General features: G+C 43.5%; 1 protein-coding gene across 1 annotated transcript in view; it reads left to right on the forward strand.

The window, feature by feature from the left end:
- LOC140721332 (uncharacterized) overlaps nucleotides 1–16,241 on the forward strand; it is an 88,543-nt gene that overhangs the window by 41,652 nt on the left and 30,650 nt on the right. The window contains exon 4 of the mRNA XM_073036179.1: nucleotides 10,724–11,027. Within this exon, the coding sequence (XP_072892280.1) occupies nucleotides 10,724–11,027 (304 nt within the window). The remainder of the gene's footprint in view (nucleotides 1–10,723; nucleotides 11,028–16,241) is intronic.

A 16,241-nucleotide genomic window follows, 5' to 3' on the forward strand; every position in this document is an offset into this window, starting at 1 on the left:
TGAAAGCTACTTGTTGCCAGGGCAAAGGTGTTTGATATCATTGTGTAGCCAGAGAGAATGGCTTGAAGCATGTTCTCACTGGTAGAAAATTCCAGAACAAGAGGTTCCAGAACAACAAGGAACACACACAAAATGCTGGATGAACTCAGCAGGCCGGGCAGTATCTATGGAAAAGAATATTATTGTTGAGTTCCTCCAGCATTTGTGTTTCTTGGATCTCCAACATAGAAACCACCCCCCCTGGAAAACACCTACAGCATAATACAGGCCTGGTGCACAATGCTCTGCTGAACATTACTTATTTTCGAGATTACCTAGAGTTCCCCATAACCTCCTATTTTTCTACGTGCCATGTTTTTATCCAGGAGCCTCTTAAAAGACCCTATCGTATCTGCCTTCATCACAGTCGCCGGCAGTCCATTCCACACACTCGCCACTCTGCGTAAAAAAAAACTCCCCCCCTCGTTGTGATATCACGTGTCAGAAAGGGATGGTACAGAGTACCGAGCATGCGCAGAAATGAAGAATGATCGAAAAGCATGGTAGCGTAAAACGTGGTTTTGTTGCTGTTAAATAAAAGGTCAATTCTTCCAGAATATGGTTGTTATGAGTAACCCACGGTACGTATAAAGAACACAACACCCCTGACAGCTCCTTCCAACAGGCTTCCAAGCACCTTAAAACTGTGCCCTCCCTACAGGTCTTCTCTTGTTTGTGATTGGAGGTAGAAAAAAAGGTGATTTTCTCAACTGGTGATGTAAAAGATTTTGTTCCCTTTCTCCGAGTTCCTAATCCTTGCATTTAGATAGCTGGAGCTCAGCTCTGTCTGAGAGATCCATCGGTTCCCATTCCCTCATCAACCGGAAGCTCCCCGGGGCCCGTGTACGGATCATGGGACTGAGAGAGAGGGAAGAGAGCAGGACTGTGCTGGAATTGCGGACTACGGTGTCCGAAGCTCAGAGAAATTTCCCTAAAATGGTGTTGCAAACTCCACGTGGCAAACACTCTTACTGGATGCTGATACTTCCGTTTGTGCACTGCGCGCATGCGTGATGTTCGGGTACATTAACAACGCTGACGCCTGCGCATTACATCGGTGCTTCAGCGACCACAAAATTTTTGACGCATGGATTTATAGGTAATCACGGTGCCATTGAAAGTTTCTGCAGTACCAGTTGCATGTCCACAGCTCAGTTTTGTTTGGTTTGGCGGCTCCCATAAACAAAATCGTCAATACTAACAGGAAATCCGTGTATCTAATGCCAAAGTAGAATCCTCTTGCAAATTCAGATATGAAACAGAAGAGATTCTGCAGTTGCTGGAGATAGAGAGATGCACAGACACAATGCTGGAGGAACTCTGCAGTTCAGGCAGCAACTAAGCAGAGGAGCACACAGTCTAGGCATGCTGAAGGGGCTCGGTATAAACGTAATCTATTTATTCCTCTCCACATTTGCGGCCTGAACTGTTGATTTCCTCCAGTACTTTGCAGAAATTAACCACCTTTTTTCAATCAAACATTTTCACAATGTTTCTGATCTTTCATTTGCAGCCACATCCTGCTGGTGTGATTCCTCTTCCTCCTATTCATCGTAAACTCCAGGCCTCATTTGTTTCTGGAGCCACAAAGCGCTGACTCAGGCTGGCAACTCTGGTTTCTGACTCTTCTCCATCGAAGATTGACTTGCTAGTCTGCTGTCAGGCTTTAGAGGCACATTGCAACAACCCAGCTGTCTGAGGCACAGTCCTTTGAAATTAGTGAAGTGACCCAAACCGTTCAAAAGAGCAGGGAAGAAGTAGTTTAACCACCTTAGCCCGGAGCACTGAAGAACTTGAGAACCACAGTTTGGCCATCATCTTATTCAGCCTGGAGAAAAACATGCAAGTGTATAAGATGATGAGAGGCATTGGTCGTGTGGATAGTCAGAGGCTTTTCCCCAGGGCTGCAACGGCTAACACGAGGGAGCATAGGTTTAAGTTTAAGTTGCGTGGAAGTTGGTACAGAGATGATGACAGCACTAGTGTGGTGGGTTTTTTTTCTTACACAAAGTGCCTGCTGATATGGAATATATTGTTTATGGGAGCCGCCACACAAAAAAAAACAAGTATTGTCATGGAACCGGTGTTTGCAGAAACTTTCAATGGCACAGTAATTACCCATAAATCTGTGCGTTAAAAATTTCGCTTTCACTGAAGGACCGATTGAATGCGCAGGCGTCAGCGTTGTTCACTTACCCGGATATCACGCATGCGCGCAGTGCACAAACGGAAGGATCAGCATAAGGTAAGAGTGTTCGCCACGTGAAGTCTGCAACACCGATTTAGGGAAATTTCTCTGAGCTTCGGACACTGTGACCCGCAATCCCGGCACAGTCCTGCTCTCTTCCCTCTCTCTCAGCCCCAGGGAGATTCCGGCCGATGAGGGAATGGGAACCGATGGATCTCTCAGACAGAGCTGAGCTCCAGCTATCTAAGTGCAAGGATTAGGAACTTGGAGAACGGGAACAAAACCTTTTACAGCAGCAGTTGAGAAAATCACCTTTGTTCTACCTCCACTCATAAAAAAAGAGAAAATCTATGGAAAGGGCACAGTTTTAGGGTGCTTGGAAGCCGGTTGGAAGGAGATGTCAGGGGTGTTGTGTGCTTTATACGTACAGTGGGTTACTCATAACAAATAATATTCTAGAAGAGTTGACCTTCTATTTAACAGAAACAAAACCACGTTTTACGCTACCATGCTTTTCGATCATTTTTCATTACTGTGCATGCTCGGAACTCTGAAACATTACGTTCTGACACGTGATATCACTACTGCAATAATATTCTTTTCCATAGATGCTGCCAGGCCTGCTGAGTTCCTCCAGCATTTTGTGTGTGTGCCTTGTTCTACCACCTCTTGTTCTGGAATTTTCTACCGGTGAGAACATGCTTCAACCCATTCTCTCTGGTTACATAATGATATCAAACACCTTTGTCCTGGCCAACAACTAGCTTTCAGATCACAAATGTGCCAGACTCCAATGAGACAGTCTACTGCCCTTCCCTTCATATTCATTGGGATTACCATCACTGAGTTCATCACCGTCAGTCCCCTGGGGGAGGGTTTAGGGGGAATATATATGTACAATACAGAAAGTGGAGTCCCCTGTGTGTATTGTGATGATGCAAAAGTTGCTGGAGAATTTGCAAGTGGGAAGAAGTCCAGTAATCTTTGGAAATGTGAGTTTTTAAATCATCATTTAGCAAACAAATCAGATATGGATAGTATGCAAAAGCTCTGACGAGAACATCGTTCATTACCAGCTACAGGCTGTGTGACAGTGCAGATGAACTTGATCGAACTGAGAGGAGATCAAAGTTCTTACTGACAGTGATCTGCTAATTGTTGAATGAATACCTCAAAATGTAAAATTCAGTGCACACCATATTGTTGTCATTGGCTAAATATTGCACAGCACAAGGTTTTTGCACACATATTTCAAATCAGAGGGGACATTGGTGGGAAGGTGTGGAGACTGCAGTGTCCCTGATGCCCTCACCAACAAGATGTGCATCCAGCTGCAGCTTGTAACCCTGCACGTTAAGGAGCTGGAACTTGAAATGGATGAATTCCAGATCATTTGGCAGTCGGATGGGGTGATGGATATGAAATGAAGAGATGTGAGTTCCACCCAGGGTGCAGGACACCGGAAACTGGGTGAGAGTCAGGAAGGTGAATGAGGTTAAATAGCCATCGCCGAGTACTGTTGTGGCCATCCCCCACAAGAATAGGTGGACTACTTTAGAAACGGCAGTGGGGGGGGATTACCTGATGGGGGAAAGTCAAAGGGGAGATGGGGGATTTGTTAGTTAGGAGAACAGAACTAGAAAGGGCCTAATATCCTAGTGGTAAGGCTTGCTAGTGCTCCCCTGTGGGGTGGGTGGTTAAACTAAAGTTGCAGGGAGGATTGGAGCCAGAATGACAGAACAGATAGTGGAGAGGTTGAATTGAATTGACTTTATTATGTACATCCTTCATACTCTTTTTCTACATGTATCTGGGAGTACAGTTAGACGAGAAGCTAGACTGGACTGCCAACACAGATACCTTGTGCAGGAAGGCACAGAGTCGACTGTACTTCCTTAGAAGGTTGGCGTCATTCAATGTCTGTAGTGAGATGCTGAAGATGTTCTATAGGTCAGTTGTGGAGAGCGCCCTCTTCTTTGTGGTGGCGTGTTGGGGAGGAAGCATTAAGAAGAGGGACGCCTCAAGTCTTAATAAGCTGGTAAGGAAGGCGGACTCTGTCGTGGGCAAAGTACTGGAGAGTTTAACATCGGTAGCTGAGCGAAGGGCGCTGAGTAGGCTACGGTCAATTATGGATAACTCTGAACATCCTCTACATAGCACCATCCAGAGACAGAGAAGCAGTTTCAGCGACAGGTTACTATCGATGCAATGCTCCTCAGACAGGATGAAGAGGTCAATACTCCCCAATGCCATTAGGCTTTACAATTCTACTGCCAGGACTTAAGAACTTTTTAAAAGCTATTATTAATGCTTTTTGAGATAGTGATTTAGATGCATATCATATTTTTTACTGAGTTAAGTATTGTATGTAATTAGTTTTGCTACAACAAGTGTATGGGACATTGGAAAAAAGTTGAATTTCCCCATGGGGATGAATAAAGTATCTATCTATCTATCTAAAGAGTAGAGATCTTTAAGTTATGTCTCCATCTAAATGTGCAATTTCTAGCTATTTATAACAATATGTACAACAGGGCATTCAAGATAACAGAAATACAATTGTATCTGCATGAATGAATCAGTCTGATAGCCTGGTGGAAGAGGCTGTCCCGGATCCTGGTGTCCTGGCTTTTATGCTGTGGTACTGTTTCCCGGATGGCAGCTGCTGCAACAGTCTGTGGTTGGGGTGACTGACCTCCCCAATGATCCTGCAGGTCCTTTTTACACAATAATGTAAATATCCTGGATAGTGGGAAGTTCACATATACAGATGGGCTGGACTGTCCACACCACTCTCTGCAGAGAACTGCAACTGGGGAAGTACAGTTCCCATACCAGGCAGTGATGCAAACTCTCAGGATGTTCTCAAGTTGCCCCTGTAGAAAGTTCTTGGGATTTGGGGAACCATTCCAAACTTCTTCAACTGTCTGAGGTGAAAGAGGCGCTATTGTGCCTTTTTCACCAGACAGCCGGTATGTACAGACCTGGTGAGATCCTCGGTAAGGTGTATGCTGAGGAACTTAAAGCTGTTCACCCTCTGAACAGCAGATCCATTGATGTTAGAAGGGTTTATCCTGTATCCATTCTTTCTGTCGTCCACAACCTGCTCCTTTGTTTTTGTGACAATGTTGTTTTCTAGGTTGGGCATGGTGATATGAATGTGCTGAGCTGTGTATATCACAATGCAAGAAGCATTGTAGGAAAGCCAGATTAACCCAGGGCATGTTATGTTATGATGTTATAGCCATTACAGGGAGCAGAGTACACCCAACTATCTGAGGGATTTAGAGGAACAAATTTGTAGAGAGATCACAGACTATACCAAGAAACATGAAACTATGTCAAGAAACAAAGGTTGAGATTGTAAGCGATTTTAACTTCCCATATATTGACTGGGACTCCCATACTGTAAAAGGACTAGATGGGGTAAAGTTTGTCAAATGTGCCCTTAATCAGGACGTAGAATTCCTGATGTAGAAGTGTGCAATAAGCTGTTAGGAAACGATCCAGGGCTAGTGACTGTAATTAGTGTATGGGAACACTTTGTATCCAGAGGTCATAATGCTATTAGATTCCAAATAAATATGGAAAAAGAGAGGTCTGGAACACAGGTTGAGATTCTAAGTTGGAGAAAGGTCAATTTTGAAGGTATCAGAAAGGATTTCACAAGTGTGATTTGGGACAGAATGTTTTTTGGCAAAGGAGTACTTAGTCAGTGGGACGCCTTCAGAAGTGAAATTTTAAGGGTGTGGTGTTTGTGTGTGTCTGTCAAAATAAAAATTGAGATGCAAATGGGTCAGGGAACCTTTGTTTTCAAGAGGAATCGAGGTCCCATATATTTTGTTCCTCTAAATGCCTCAGGCTGTTGGGTGCAACCAAGATGCATTAATGGCTACAATATCATCATTCCATGCCCTGAGCATATCTGACCTTTTTTTTTAGTTGTCATCTGTTGGCTTCTAAAAGCTTGCCAATAGTTTTTGCTCTGTTGTTTGCCCTTTCTTTGGCTTTTATGTTGGGTTTGGCTTGTCATTTTGCCACAGTTGTGTCCTCCTGCCTTTCCAATGCTTCCACTACTTGGGGATGTATCCATCACTCAGCTCCCAAATTGCTCCAGAAACTCCAGCCATTGCTGCTCCATTGTCACTGCTGCCAGTATCCCTTCCAATCAAGTCTGGCCAGCTTCTCTGTCATTGAAACATGGAGAAGTTCAGTACAGAAACATGCCATTTGGCCCATCTTCTCAATGCTGGAAAAACATTCAAGCTGTGGAACGCAATGACCTGCACCAGGACCATAGCACTCCATACACCTACCATCCAGATACCCATCCAAACTTCTCTTAAATTGTGAAATCGAGCTACCATACACCACTTGTGCTGGCATCTCATTCCACACCCTCATGGCCAATAATTTGTTCCCCATAAGTTTTCACGTCCCCACTTACCCATCACCTCTGGTTGTTGTCACACTTAAAATCAGTTGAAAAAGCCTGCTTGCATTTACCCATTTTGTACCGTTATATTTTGTGTACACAGAAACATAGAAAACCTACAACAAAATACAGACCTTTTGGCTCAAATATATCCTTACCTTAGATCTACCTAGGCTTAACCCTAGCCCTCTAACTTTCTAAACTCCATGTATCCATCCAGGAGTCTCTTAAAGACCCTTTCATTTCCGCCTCCACCATGGCCGCTGCCAGCCCATTCCATGCACTCACCACTCTCTGTGTGAGAAAAAAAAAACTATCTTCTATACCTCAAACAAATCCTCAAAGCAATGTATTATTTCCTTGTTTATGTTCAGAGCCTTTTTTTACGTGTATCAGATGATGAGGGGCATTGATTGTGTGGATAGCCAGAGGTTTTTTTTTCCCAGGGCAGAAATGGCTAATATGGGGGCATACAGTCTTTTAAGGTGCTTGGAAATTGATAGCGAGGGGATGTCAGGGGTAAGTTTATTACGCAGAGCGTGCTGGATGTGCGTAATGCACTGCCAGCAGCCGTGTTCGAGGCAGATACAATAGGGTCTTTTAACAGCCTCTTAGATAGGTACACAGAAAAATAGAGGGCTGTGTGCTGGGGAAGTTCCAGGCAGTTTCTAGAGTAGGTTACATGGTCGGCACAGGACTGTGGGCCAAAGTGCCTGTAATGTGCTGTAGGTATCACTGTTATATGTTAAGGAGCAAAACAACTTTGGTTAACTTCGCATTATTCAGGCTCCCGTTCCCCCTGCAACTTTCGATTAACCCCTCTACCCCCACCTCCCACCATGCAGCTCTATCACCCCTTTGGCTTTCCTCTCCCAGATCAATAAAAAGGAGGTGCATACCAGGTGCAGGCAGATAGGAACAAATGGGGTCCTTATGAAATACAGGAAATTCAAGTGAACACTTATGAAGAAATAAGAGAAGGCATGAGTTTGCCCCAGCAGACAAGGTGAAGGAGAATCTTCAGGGATTCTGCAGATATGTTAAGAGTGAAAAGATTGCAAGGGATGAAATTAATCCTTTGCAAGATCAGAATGGTAATCCATATGAGGAGGCAACATAGATGGGGGAGATTTTTTTTTGCTTCCTATTATTGCAGTAGATGAACACAGTCTGTAGAAGTGAGGCAATGCAGCATCAGATTCATGGATCCTGTACAGATTACAGAGGTGGAGGTGTTTTTACATTTGTGAGATTGACAACAGTAGTGGAAAAGTTACTGGAATGTGTGTGCAGGAACCTGATATATAAGTATTTGGATAGATGTGGACTGATTAAGGATAGACAGCATGGCTTTGTGCATGGTAGGTCATGTCTAACCAATCTTAGAGAGTCTCTCGAGGAAGTTATCAGGAGAGTGGATGAAGGCAAGGCAGTAGGTGCTGTCTACATGGACTTTAGCAAGGCACTTGACAAAGTCTCATATGGGAGGTTGGTCAAGAAGGTTCAGTCACTCAGCATTCTAGATGAGACAGTAAATTGGATGAGACACTGTCTTTGGGAGAAGCCATAGTGTGGTAGCAGATGGTTGCCTCTCTGACTGGAGGCCTGTGACTAGTGGTTGCCACAGAGATCAGTGCAGGATCTGTTGTTGTTTGTCATCTATATCAGTAATGTGGATGATAGTGTGGTTAACTGGATCAGCAAATTTGTGGGCAGCACCAAGATTGGTGGTCTAATGGACAGCGAGGAAGACTATCATGGCTTGCAGTGAGATCTGGACCAGCGGGAAAAATGGTTTGAGAAATGGAAGGTAGAACTTAAAGCAGAAACGTGTGAGGGGTTGCAGTTTGGTAGGACCTACCAGGGTAGATCTTACACAGTGACTGGTCGGACATGGAGGAGTGTTGTAGAGTAAAGGAATCTGGACATACAGGTCTATATTTCACTGAAAGTGGTGTCACAGTTCGATAGGGACGGAAAGAAAGATCTTGACATATTGGCCTTCTTGAACCAAAGTTCTGAGTACAGGAGATGGATGTTATGTTGACTTTGTACAAGACATTGGTGAGGCCTAATATGGAATACTAAGTGCAGTTTTGGTCACCAACCTACAGGAAAGATGTAAGGACTTTGAAAGAGTTCAGAGAAAATTCACAAGGATGTTGCCAGGTCTGGAGTACTTGGGTTATAAGGAAAGATTGAACAGGTCAGGACTTTATTCCTTTGACTGTAGGAGATTGAGGGGAGATTTGATTGTGACAGAGCGGCATAGATAGTGTAAATGCAAGCTGGCTTTCTCCACTGAGCTGGGGATGGGACTACAACCAGAGGCCATGGGTTAAGGGTGAAAGGTGAAATGTTAAGGGAAACATGAGGGGAATCTTCTTCACACAGATGGTCATCCGGGTGTGGAATGAGCAGCCAGCACAAGTGGTGCATGTGAGCTCGATTTCAACATTTAAGAAGCTTGTATAGGTACCTGGAAGATAGGGGTATGGGAGTGGGCAGTTTAAATAGATCACCACAAACCAGATGGCCCAAAGGGCCTGTTTCTGTGTTGTAATTTTCTATAACTGTGACAAGAACCTGAAATAATACAAAAATTTACTCTGTCCTTTTAACAGCTGTGCGGACCAGCAATTCACATCAACAGGATTTTTTTATATGGTGTTAGAATTGTGGCACTTTAAGTTAATAAGACATAAAAGAAAATCCCAGCTGCACATCAAGAAAGACAATTTGCGTGAGACTGTTTCAGTTACTGCGTGGCCAGGCACCCATGCATCTCAGGAGGAACAGGGAATAATACCAATGGAGAGAGTCAAACTGAGCCAGGTCACAGATTGGAGATGGCAGAAATGCCCCATTCTTATAGAGACAGGAAGAGCATCAGAGAATTGATGGTTATTCCAGATACCAGCACTCTGCCCAGTCAGGAGATGATTTCTCTCTCCAAGTTGGGTTGTACCTCACTGTAACAGTGTGATACCAGATCAAACCTTGGCAGCTCAAGTAATCTCATCTGAAATGTTGCCCTACACCCATTGATGAATTATGTAAATCTTTTCACAGGATACAAATGAGAAGGAATCTGTCGCCGGGAATCTGAAACGCGGCACACCAGTTTTGCTGTCTCTGTCTAGATATTTAAGAAGTGTGGCAAGGGATTCAATCATCCATCCTTCCTGCTCAGACTGTGGAGAGGGATTACGTTGGTCATTTGACCAACTGGCACACTCGTCATTTTAGACAGGAGAAAGGTCGTTCACCTGCTCAGACAGTGGGGGTGGATTCACTCGGTTATCTCAACTGAAGATACATCAGTCAAATTCACACTGGGCAAGGCCATTCACCTGTTCTGTGTGTGAGAAAGGATTCAGTCAGTCTTCCCACCTGTGGACACACCAGTCAGAGGCTGGTCATCTGCTGAATTTGTGGGGAACGATTCACTCGGCCATCTGACATAATGGCTCACCTGCGAGTTCACACCGGGGAGCAGCCGTTCACCTGCTTGGACTGTGGGAAGGGATTCACTTGCTCATCTAAATTAAAAGTACATCAGGGAGTTCACACTGGGGAGAGGCAGTTTACCTGCTCAGACTGTGGGAAGGGATTCACTCGGTCATCCGTCCTACTGGTACACAAGTCAGTTCACACTGGGGAGAAGCCATTCACCTGCTCAGACTGTGAGAAGGGATTCACTCACTCTTCCACACTATGGAGACACCAGCGAGTTCACTCTGGGGAGAAGCCGTTCACCTGCTCAGTCTGTGGGAAGAGATTCACTCAGTCATCCATACTACAGATTCATCAGCGAATTCACACTGGAGAGAGGCCATTCACCTGCTCAGAGTGTGGGAAGGGATTCATTCGGTCACACCATCTGCAGAGACACCAGCAGGTTCACACTGGGGAGAAGCCATTCACCTGCTCAGACTGTGGGAAGGGATTCACTGAGTCATCCACTCTATTGGTACATCAGCGTGTTCACACTGGGGAGAAGCTGTTCACCTGCTTAGACTGTGGGAAGGGATACACTCAGTCATCCCACCTACATAGACATCAGCGAGTTCACACTGGGGAGAAGCCATTCCTCTGCCAAGACTGTGGGAAGGGATTCACTCAGTCATCCAACCTACAGAGTCACTTGCGAGTTCACACTGGGGAGAAGCCGTTCACTTGCTCAGAATGTGGGAAGCGATTCACTCAATCTTCCACCCTACAGAGACATCAGCGAGTTCACACCGGGGAGAAGCCATTCACCTGCTCAGTCTGTGGGAAGGGATTCACTCAGTCATCCAACCAACAATGTCATCAGCGAGTTCACACTGGGGAGAAGCCGTTCACCTGCTCAGAATGTGGGAAGCGATTCACTCGGTCATCCCAACTACTGGCACATCAGTCAGTTCACAATGGGGAGTTGCCATTGTTATGAATCCCGAGGTTTCATTTGCCGTGGACTGTCATTTTAAGAGAGAGAGATAAAGAAGTCAAATCAGTTGGACTTGCAGCTTGTTTACATCGCTCGCAGCTTGTTTAGTTTTAACCGAGGACACAGACACTCAGAGTCAGACGGAGATGAAGGAGGAAAAATGGAAGGATTGAAACCAGGGAACTGGTGGCCAAGGGTCACTGTTTGGAGCTTTCCTATGCCCACAAGGGTGGGTTAATTATCGATTCACCGTACATCGAATGTGTGTTTGTCACCTCGTTTGATCCATAGGAGTGGATCTGATTTGGGATATCCTGTGAAGACAACTGATGTGTTAACCCTTGCATGGCTGTGGTGAGGTAATTCACTTGAAGACAATACTCCTTGTGACAAGTCACTTTCGGTGATAATTTGTATGTGGATTTGGAATTACGATGGATAAAATCTACAGTGACTTTTCTCTCATTTTACCACCATGGAACCTGTGGAATTCGACATAATTGCCTTCTCTCAACATTTAGCCTGGATTACAAATATCTCTCTCTCATCACCTATTCCATGAATGAACTGAACTTCCATATTTTACCATCTCAAGACCATTGTTTCCCCTAAACTCAATAGTTTTAGAGTTACCTTTATACACATATATACACATTACTCTGTTAACTTTTGTTTATCTTGCACAAGTTTCTACATAGTAAGTAGGTACTAATAAAGAGGGGGGTTTTCACATCAAAGCCAGACTCCAGTGTGAACTCTATTTGCTGCTGGTTTGTTTCTGAAGTGTTATGGTTCGTAATGAAATTGGGGCCTGCATCTGAAATATGAACAAATTTGGGGCGTTTTGATTGATTGATGATCAATTTCATTGGGGAAATCCCGTTTTGATTCATTTGTGTGTGGAAAATCAGCAGCGGATGCTGATAGGTTTATGGAAGCGCCAACCTCTGAGGCATTAGAGGATGCCAGACGGATTGAGTTGTTGAGTATTGCTAAAACATTAAAACTTGTGAGGTGAAATTGACAATGAGGAGGGCACAGATGCAGAGGATAATAGCGGAACATTATGTATCTGAGGGTGTGCTTAAAGTGGAGGAGTTGGAGGTGTTTCCTGAAAGTAAACCTCATGAGCTTGAGCTCCCGTAGAAGTTAGAAAAATTAAAGATGGAAGCTACAGTAAGACAGAGGCAATTTGAGGGTAGAGAGGCAGAAAAACAGCAAGGAAGCAGAAAGAAAGAGGCTGCTCGAGCTGGAAAGGATAGAAAAATTGCAGGAAAGGTACTCTGGTGATGTTTGAGGCCAGTCGGGAAGTTAAATTGGTACCTGCGTTTGACGAGGCAGAGGTTGTTAAATATTTTCAGCGTTTTGAGAAGGTTGCTCAGAGTTTAAAGTGGCCTATTCTCATTTCATTCTTTTTCAATCTTTTTATTGATTTTCCAATAAAAAAATACAAATCAGAGGAGATTACACAAAAGAGGTGTAAACAGCAAAAAAAAACTATATATTGTGAAAATCAGATAAGTTTCTTTTTACTGTGTCATGTAACACCATGGTCCTCAAAAATGTTGTTTCATTTTTACTATGTACTGTGCCAGCAGTTATGTTCGAAATGACAATAACAGTGACTTGACTGGACTTGAAGTAGAATGTTATGCTGTTAAAAATATAATCAAGAAACCACAACTCCTCTTAACAAATAAAAAAAAGGCCTATTCTCTTACAAAGTGTAATTAAGGGGAAGGTTCAGCAAGCCTATTCTGCTTTGATAGTTGATGAAGCAGCTGATTATGACATAGTGAAACAGGCTGTGCTCAAAGCTTATGAGTTCGTCCCAGAATCATACAGACAAAAGTTTAGAAATTTGGTGATGAGACTGAAAATGGTGAGGTAAATCTTATTAAAGGCATTGGGGGCGGTGTGGTTTCCGTGCCATTGTACAAGTTAACTTTACAGTCAGGGTTGGTTTCGGGACCTGTTAAAATTGGATTATTCTCCAGTTTCCTGGTGGAAGATGTTACCTTGCTATTAGGGAATAACCTGGCAGATGGTAACGTTGTTCCTGCAGTGCTGTTGACAACTAAGCCAACCACTGACGACCGGCAGATGGATTTTAACATTTATCCTTCCTGCACAGTAACTTGAAGTATGGCTAAAAAGTCTGCCGATGCAGACAGTTCTGTGCAGCATGACTGACACCCATGATAGCCAAAATTAGGATTCAGGTTATGATGACTTGTCAGGGACTTTTCTGCCTTCATTGTTTCATCAGGATTCAGGTAGTAAGTCTGATGAGAAAGATCTATCCCTGTCTAGGAAGGAGTTTATAGCAGAACAGAACTGAGACCCTGAGATTGAAGCTTTAAAAGAAACAACTCTCTCAGATGATGAGATTAAGAAAGTGCCAGTAGGGTATTATCTCAGGGATGGAGTGTCAATGAGGAAGTGGAGGCCACCGGCTATACCTGCGAGTGATGAATGGGCAATTGTTCACCAAGTTGTAGTTCCTAAGGTTTATGGGACTGAAATGTTAACTTTGACCACAGTATGCCCTTAGGACGACATTTTGGAGTGAATAAAACTGTAAACAGGATTATGAAATACTTCTACTTGCCTAATTTGGGGAAAGATGTTGTGACCTTTTGCAGAACCTGTCACACTTGTCAAGTCGGTGTCAGTTTGATAGGAGGCCCCACTGCGGCCTATACCTGCATTCGGTGAAAGCTTTCCGAAAGTTATAGTGGATTGTGCTGGCCGATTGCCAAAGACTAAAGCTGGCCATCAGTATTTGCTAACTATTATGTGTACTGCATCCAGAATCCCAGAGGCAATACCTCTCGGAAATATTAAAGCTAAAACTGTGGCGAAGGCTTTACCAAGTATTTTACTTTATTTGGTTTTCCTAAAGAAATCCAGTCTGATCAAGGAAGCAATTTTACATTTGGATTACTCCAGCAGGTAATTTATGAACTGGGAGCTAAACAAATTACATCGTCTGCATACCATCCAGAATCACGAGGGGCTCTAGAAAGATTTCATTCTACCCTCAAAACAATGATTAAGACAAACTGTGTACCACACAATCTCTCTCTCTCTCTCACTCCATGCCTTGTAAAGGCTTGAAAAAGACATCATCGGACGCACGCATGCACATACCAAAAAAAAGACATACTGTGTTGAAAATGGAAAGGTCTAGGATGAAGGAATATATTTGCTTTTGTTCCCAATAAGACAGTTGGTACAGGATTAACTGGGCTTTACTTCATTTGAATTTGTATTTGGTCATAGAGACCTTTGACCTTGTTAAAGGAACAGTGGATTGATGGGGATGTACATGTTAACTTGTCAGACTATGTTTTGAACACGCCTGTAGTCTAGCGAGACAAAACTTAAAGATTTCTCAAAACAAAATGAAGTGTTGGTTTGATACGAGGGCTTGCGAAAGAAAATACCAGGTGGGGGATAAGGTGCTTACCTTATGTTAAAGAATGTTGACAAATCCACTTCAGGTGAATCTCAATGGACTGTATGAAATAGTCTCTCAAATTAATGATGTGAATTATGTTATCAAAGCACCCGACCAACGTACACTAACACAGGTGGTACAGATAAATATGATAAAGCTTTATTTTGACAAGCAGGCTCCATCTGTGAGTGTTGTTGTCAAAACATATGAAACTGGCAACCCTGAGAATAAAGCAATTGACTCATCTGAGACTTTTCACAAGCCAAACATGGTCCTAGTTAGGCTAATGAACTCGGTTGTTCTAGAAAATATTGATAACAGTTTGGCTCATCTGCAGCCAAAGCAACAACAACAGCTGAAGGAATTAATTCTGAAGTTTAAAGATTTATTCCCTGATGTTCCCAAGCAAACCACGGTCGCAGTACATGATGTAGATATTGGTCAAGCCAAACCGATTAAACACCCATATCGCATGAACGTAGACAAGTGTAAATTGGATGAGCAGGAATTGAATATATGCTGGAAAATAATATTATTAGTCCTTCAGCATCAGTTTGGAGCTCACCCTGCGTTATTGTGCCCAAACCTGATGATAGTGTTAGATTTTGCACTGATTATAGGAAGGTAAATGCAGTAACAAAAACAGATGCCTATCCTATCCCTAGAGTGGATGATTGCATCAATAAGGCTGGAATAGCTAATTTCTTACAAAGATTGATCTGTTGATAGGGTATTGGTGTGTTCCATTGATGGACAGAGGTAGAGAAATTTCTGCATTTGTGACACCATTTGGGTTGTATGAATACAATGTTTTGCCTTTTGGAAGGAAAAATGCTCCAGGAACATCCCAGAGAATGATGGATTCTGTAATTTGAGGGTTAGAACATATAGATGCCTATATTGATGACTTAGTCACAGGGAGTGACACTTGGGAAGAGCATATCTCTGCAGTAGAAAAGCTATTTGACAGGCTTTCCTAGGACAACCTTACAGTTAACTTGGCTAAGAGTGAATTTGGCCATGCCACTGTGACCTGTCCTGGCTATGTTGTAGGTCAAAGCAAGTTGGCTCCTGTTCGGGCAAAAGTTCAGGCAATTTCTCAAGTTCCTATTCTGACTGCTAAGAAGGTTCTTAGAAGGTTTCTGGGAATGGATGGATGTAATCTTAAGTTCTGTAAGCACTTTGCTGCTATCGCTCTTCCTCTGACCAATCTCCTAAAGAAGGGTGAAAAGTTTGTTAGGACCGAGCCTTGTCAGGAGGCATTTGATCGATTGAAAGTTATTATTTGAGATTAGGTCAATCAATGTAATGCTGTCAGCAAATGTAATTAGCAGATTTTGAGCTGTGGGTGGCAACACAAGTCATAGGTGCACAGAGAGTATTCGAGAGGGCCAAAAAAACAACCCTGTGGGGTATGTGTGCTGAGGGTCAGAGAGACAGAGGTGAGGGAGCCCACTCTTACCTCCTGCTGGCGATTTGACAGGAAGTCCAGGATCCAGCTACACAAGGCAGGGTGAAGGCTGAGGTCTGTGAGCTTCTTGTCGATACTTCACGCCTTCATATCACAACAATGTAATTCGTATAGCTACTGCTCTGCCCATGACTGCAAGGAACAGCAGAGAACTTCGAAAACAGAGAACATCAGAGACACAAGCCTCCCCTCCATGGACTCTTCCTACACTTC

The sequence above is a fragment of the Hemitrygon akajei genome, unplaced genomic scaffold, assembly GCF_048418815.1.
Source record: "Hemitrygon akajei unplaced genomic scaffold, sHemAka1.3 Scf000054, whole genome shotgun sequence".
Taxonomy (NCBI): Eukaryota; Metazoa; Chordata; class Chondrichthyes; order Myliobatiformes; family Dasyatidae; genus Hemitrygon; species Hemitrygon akajei.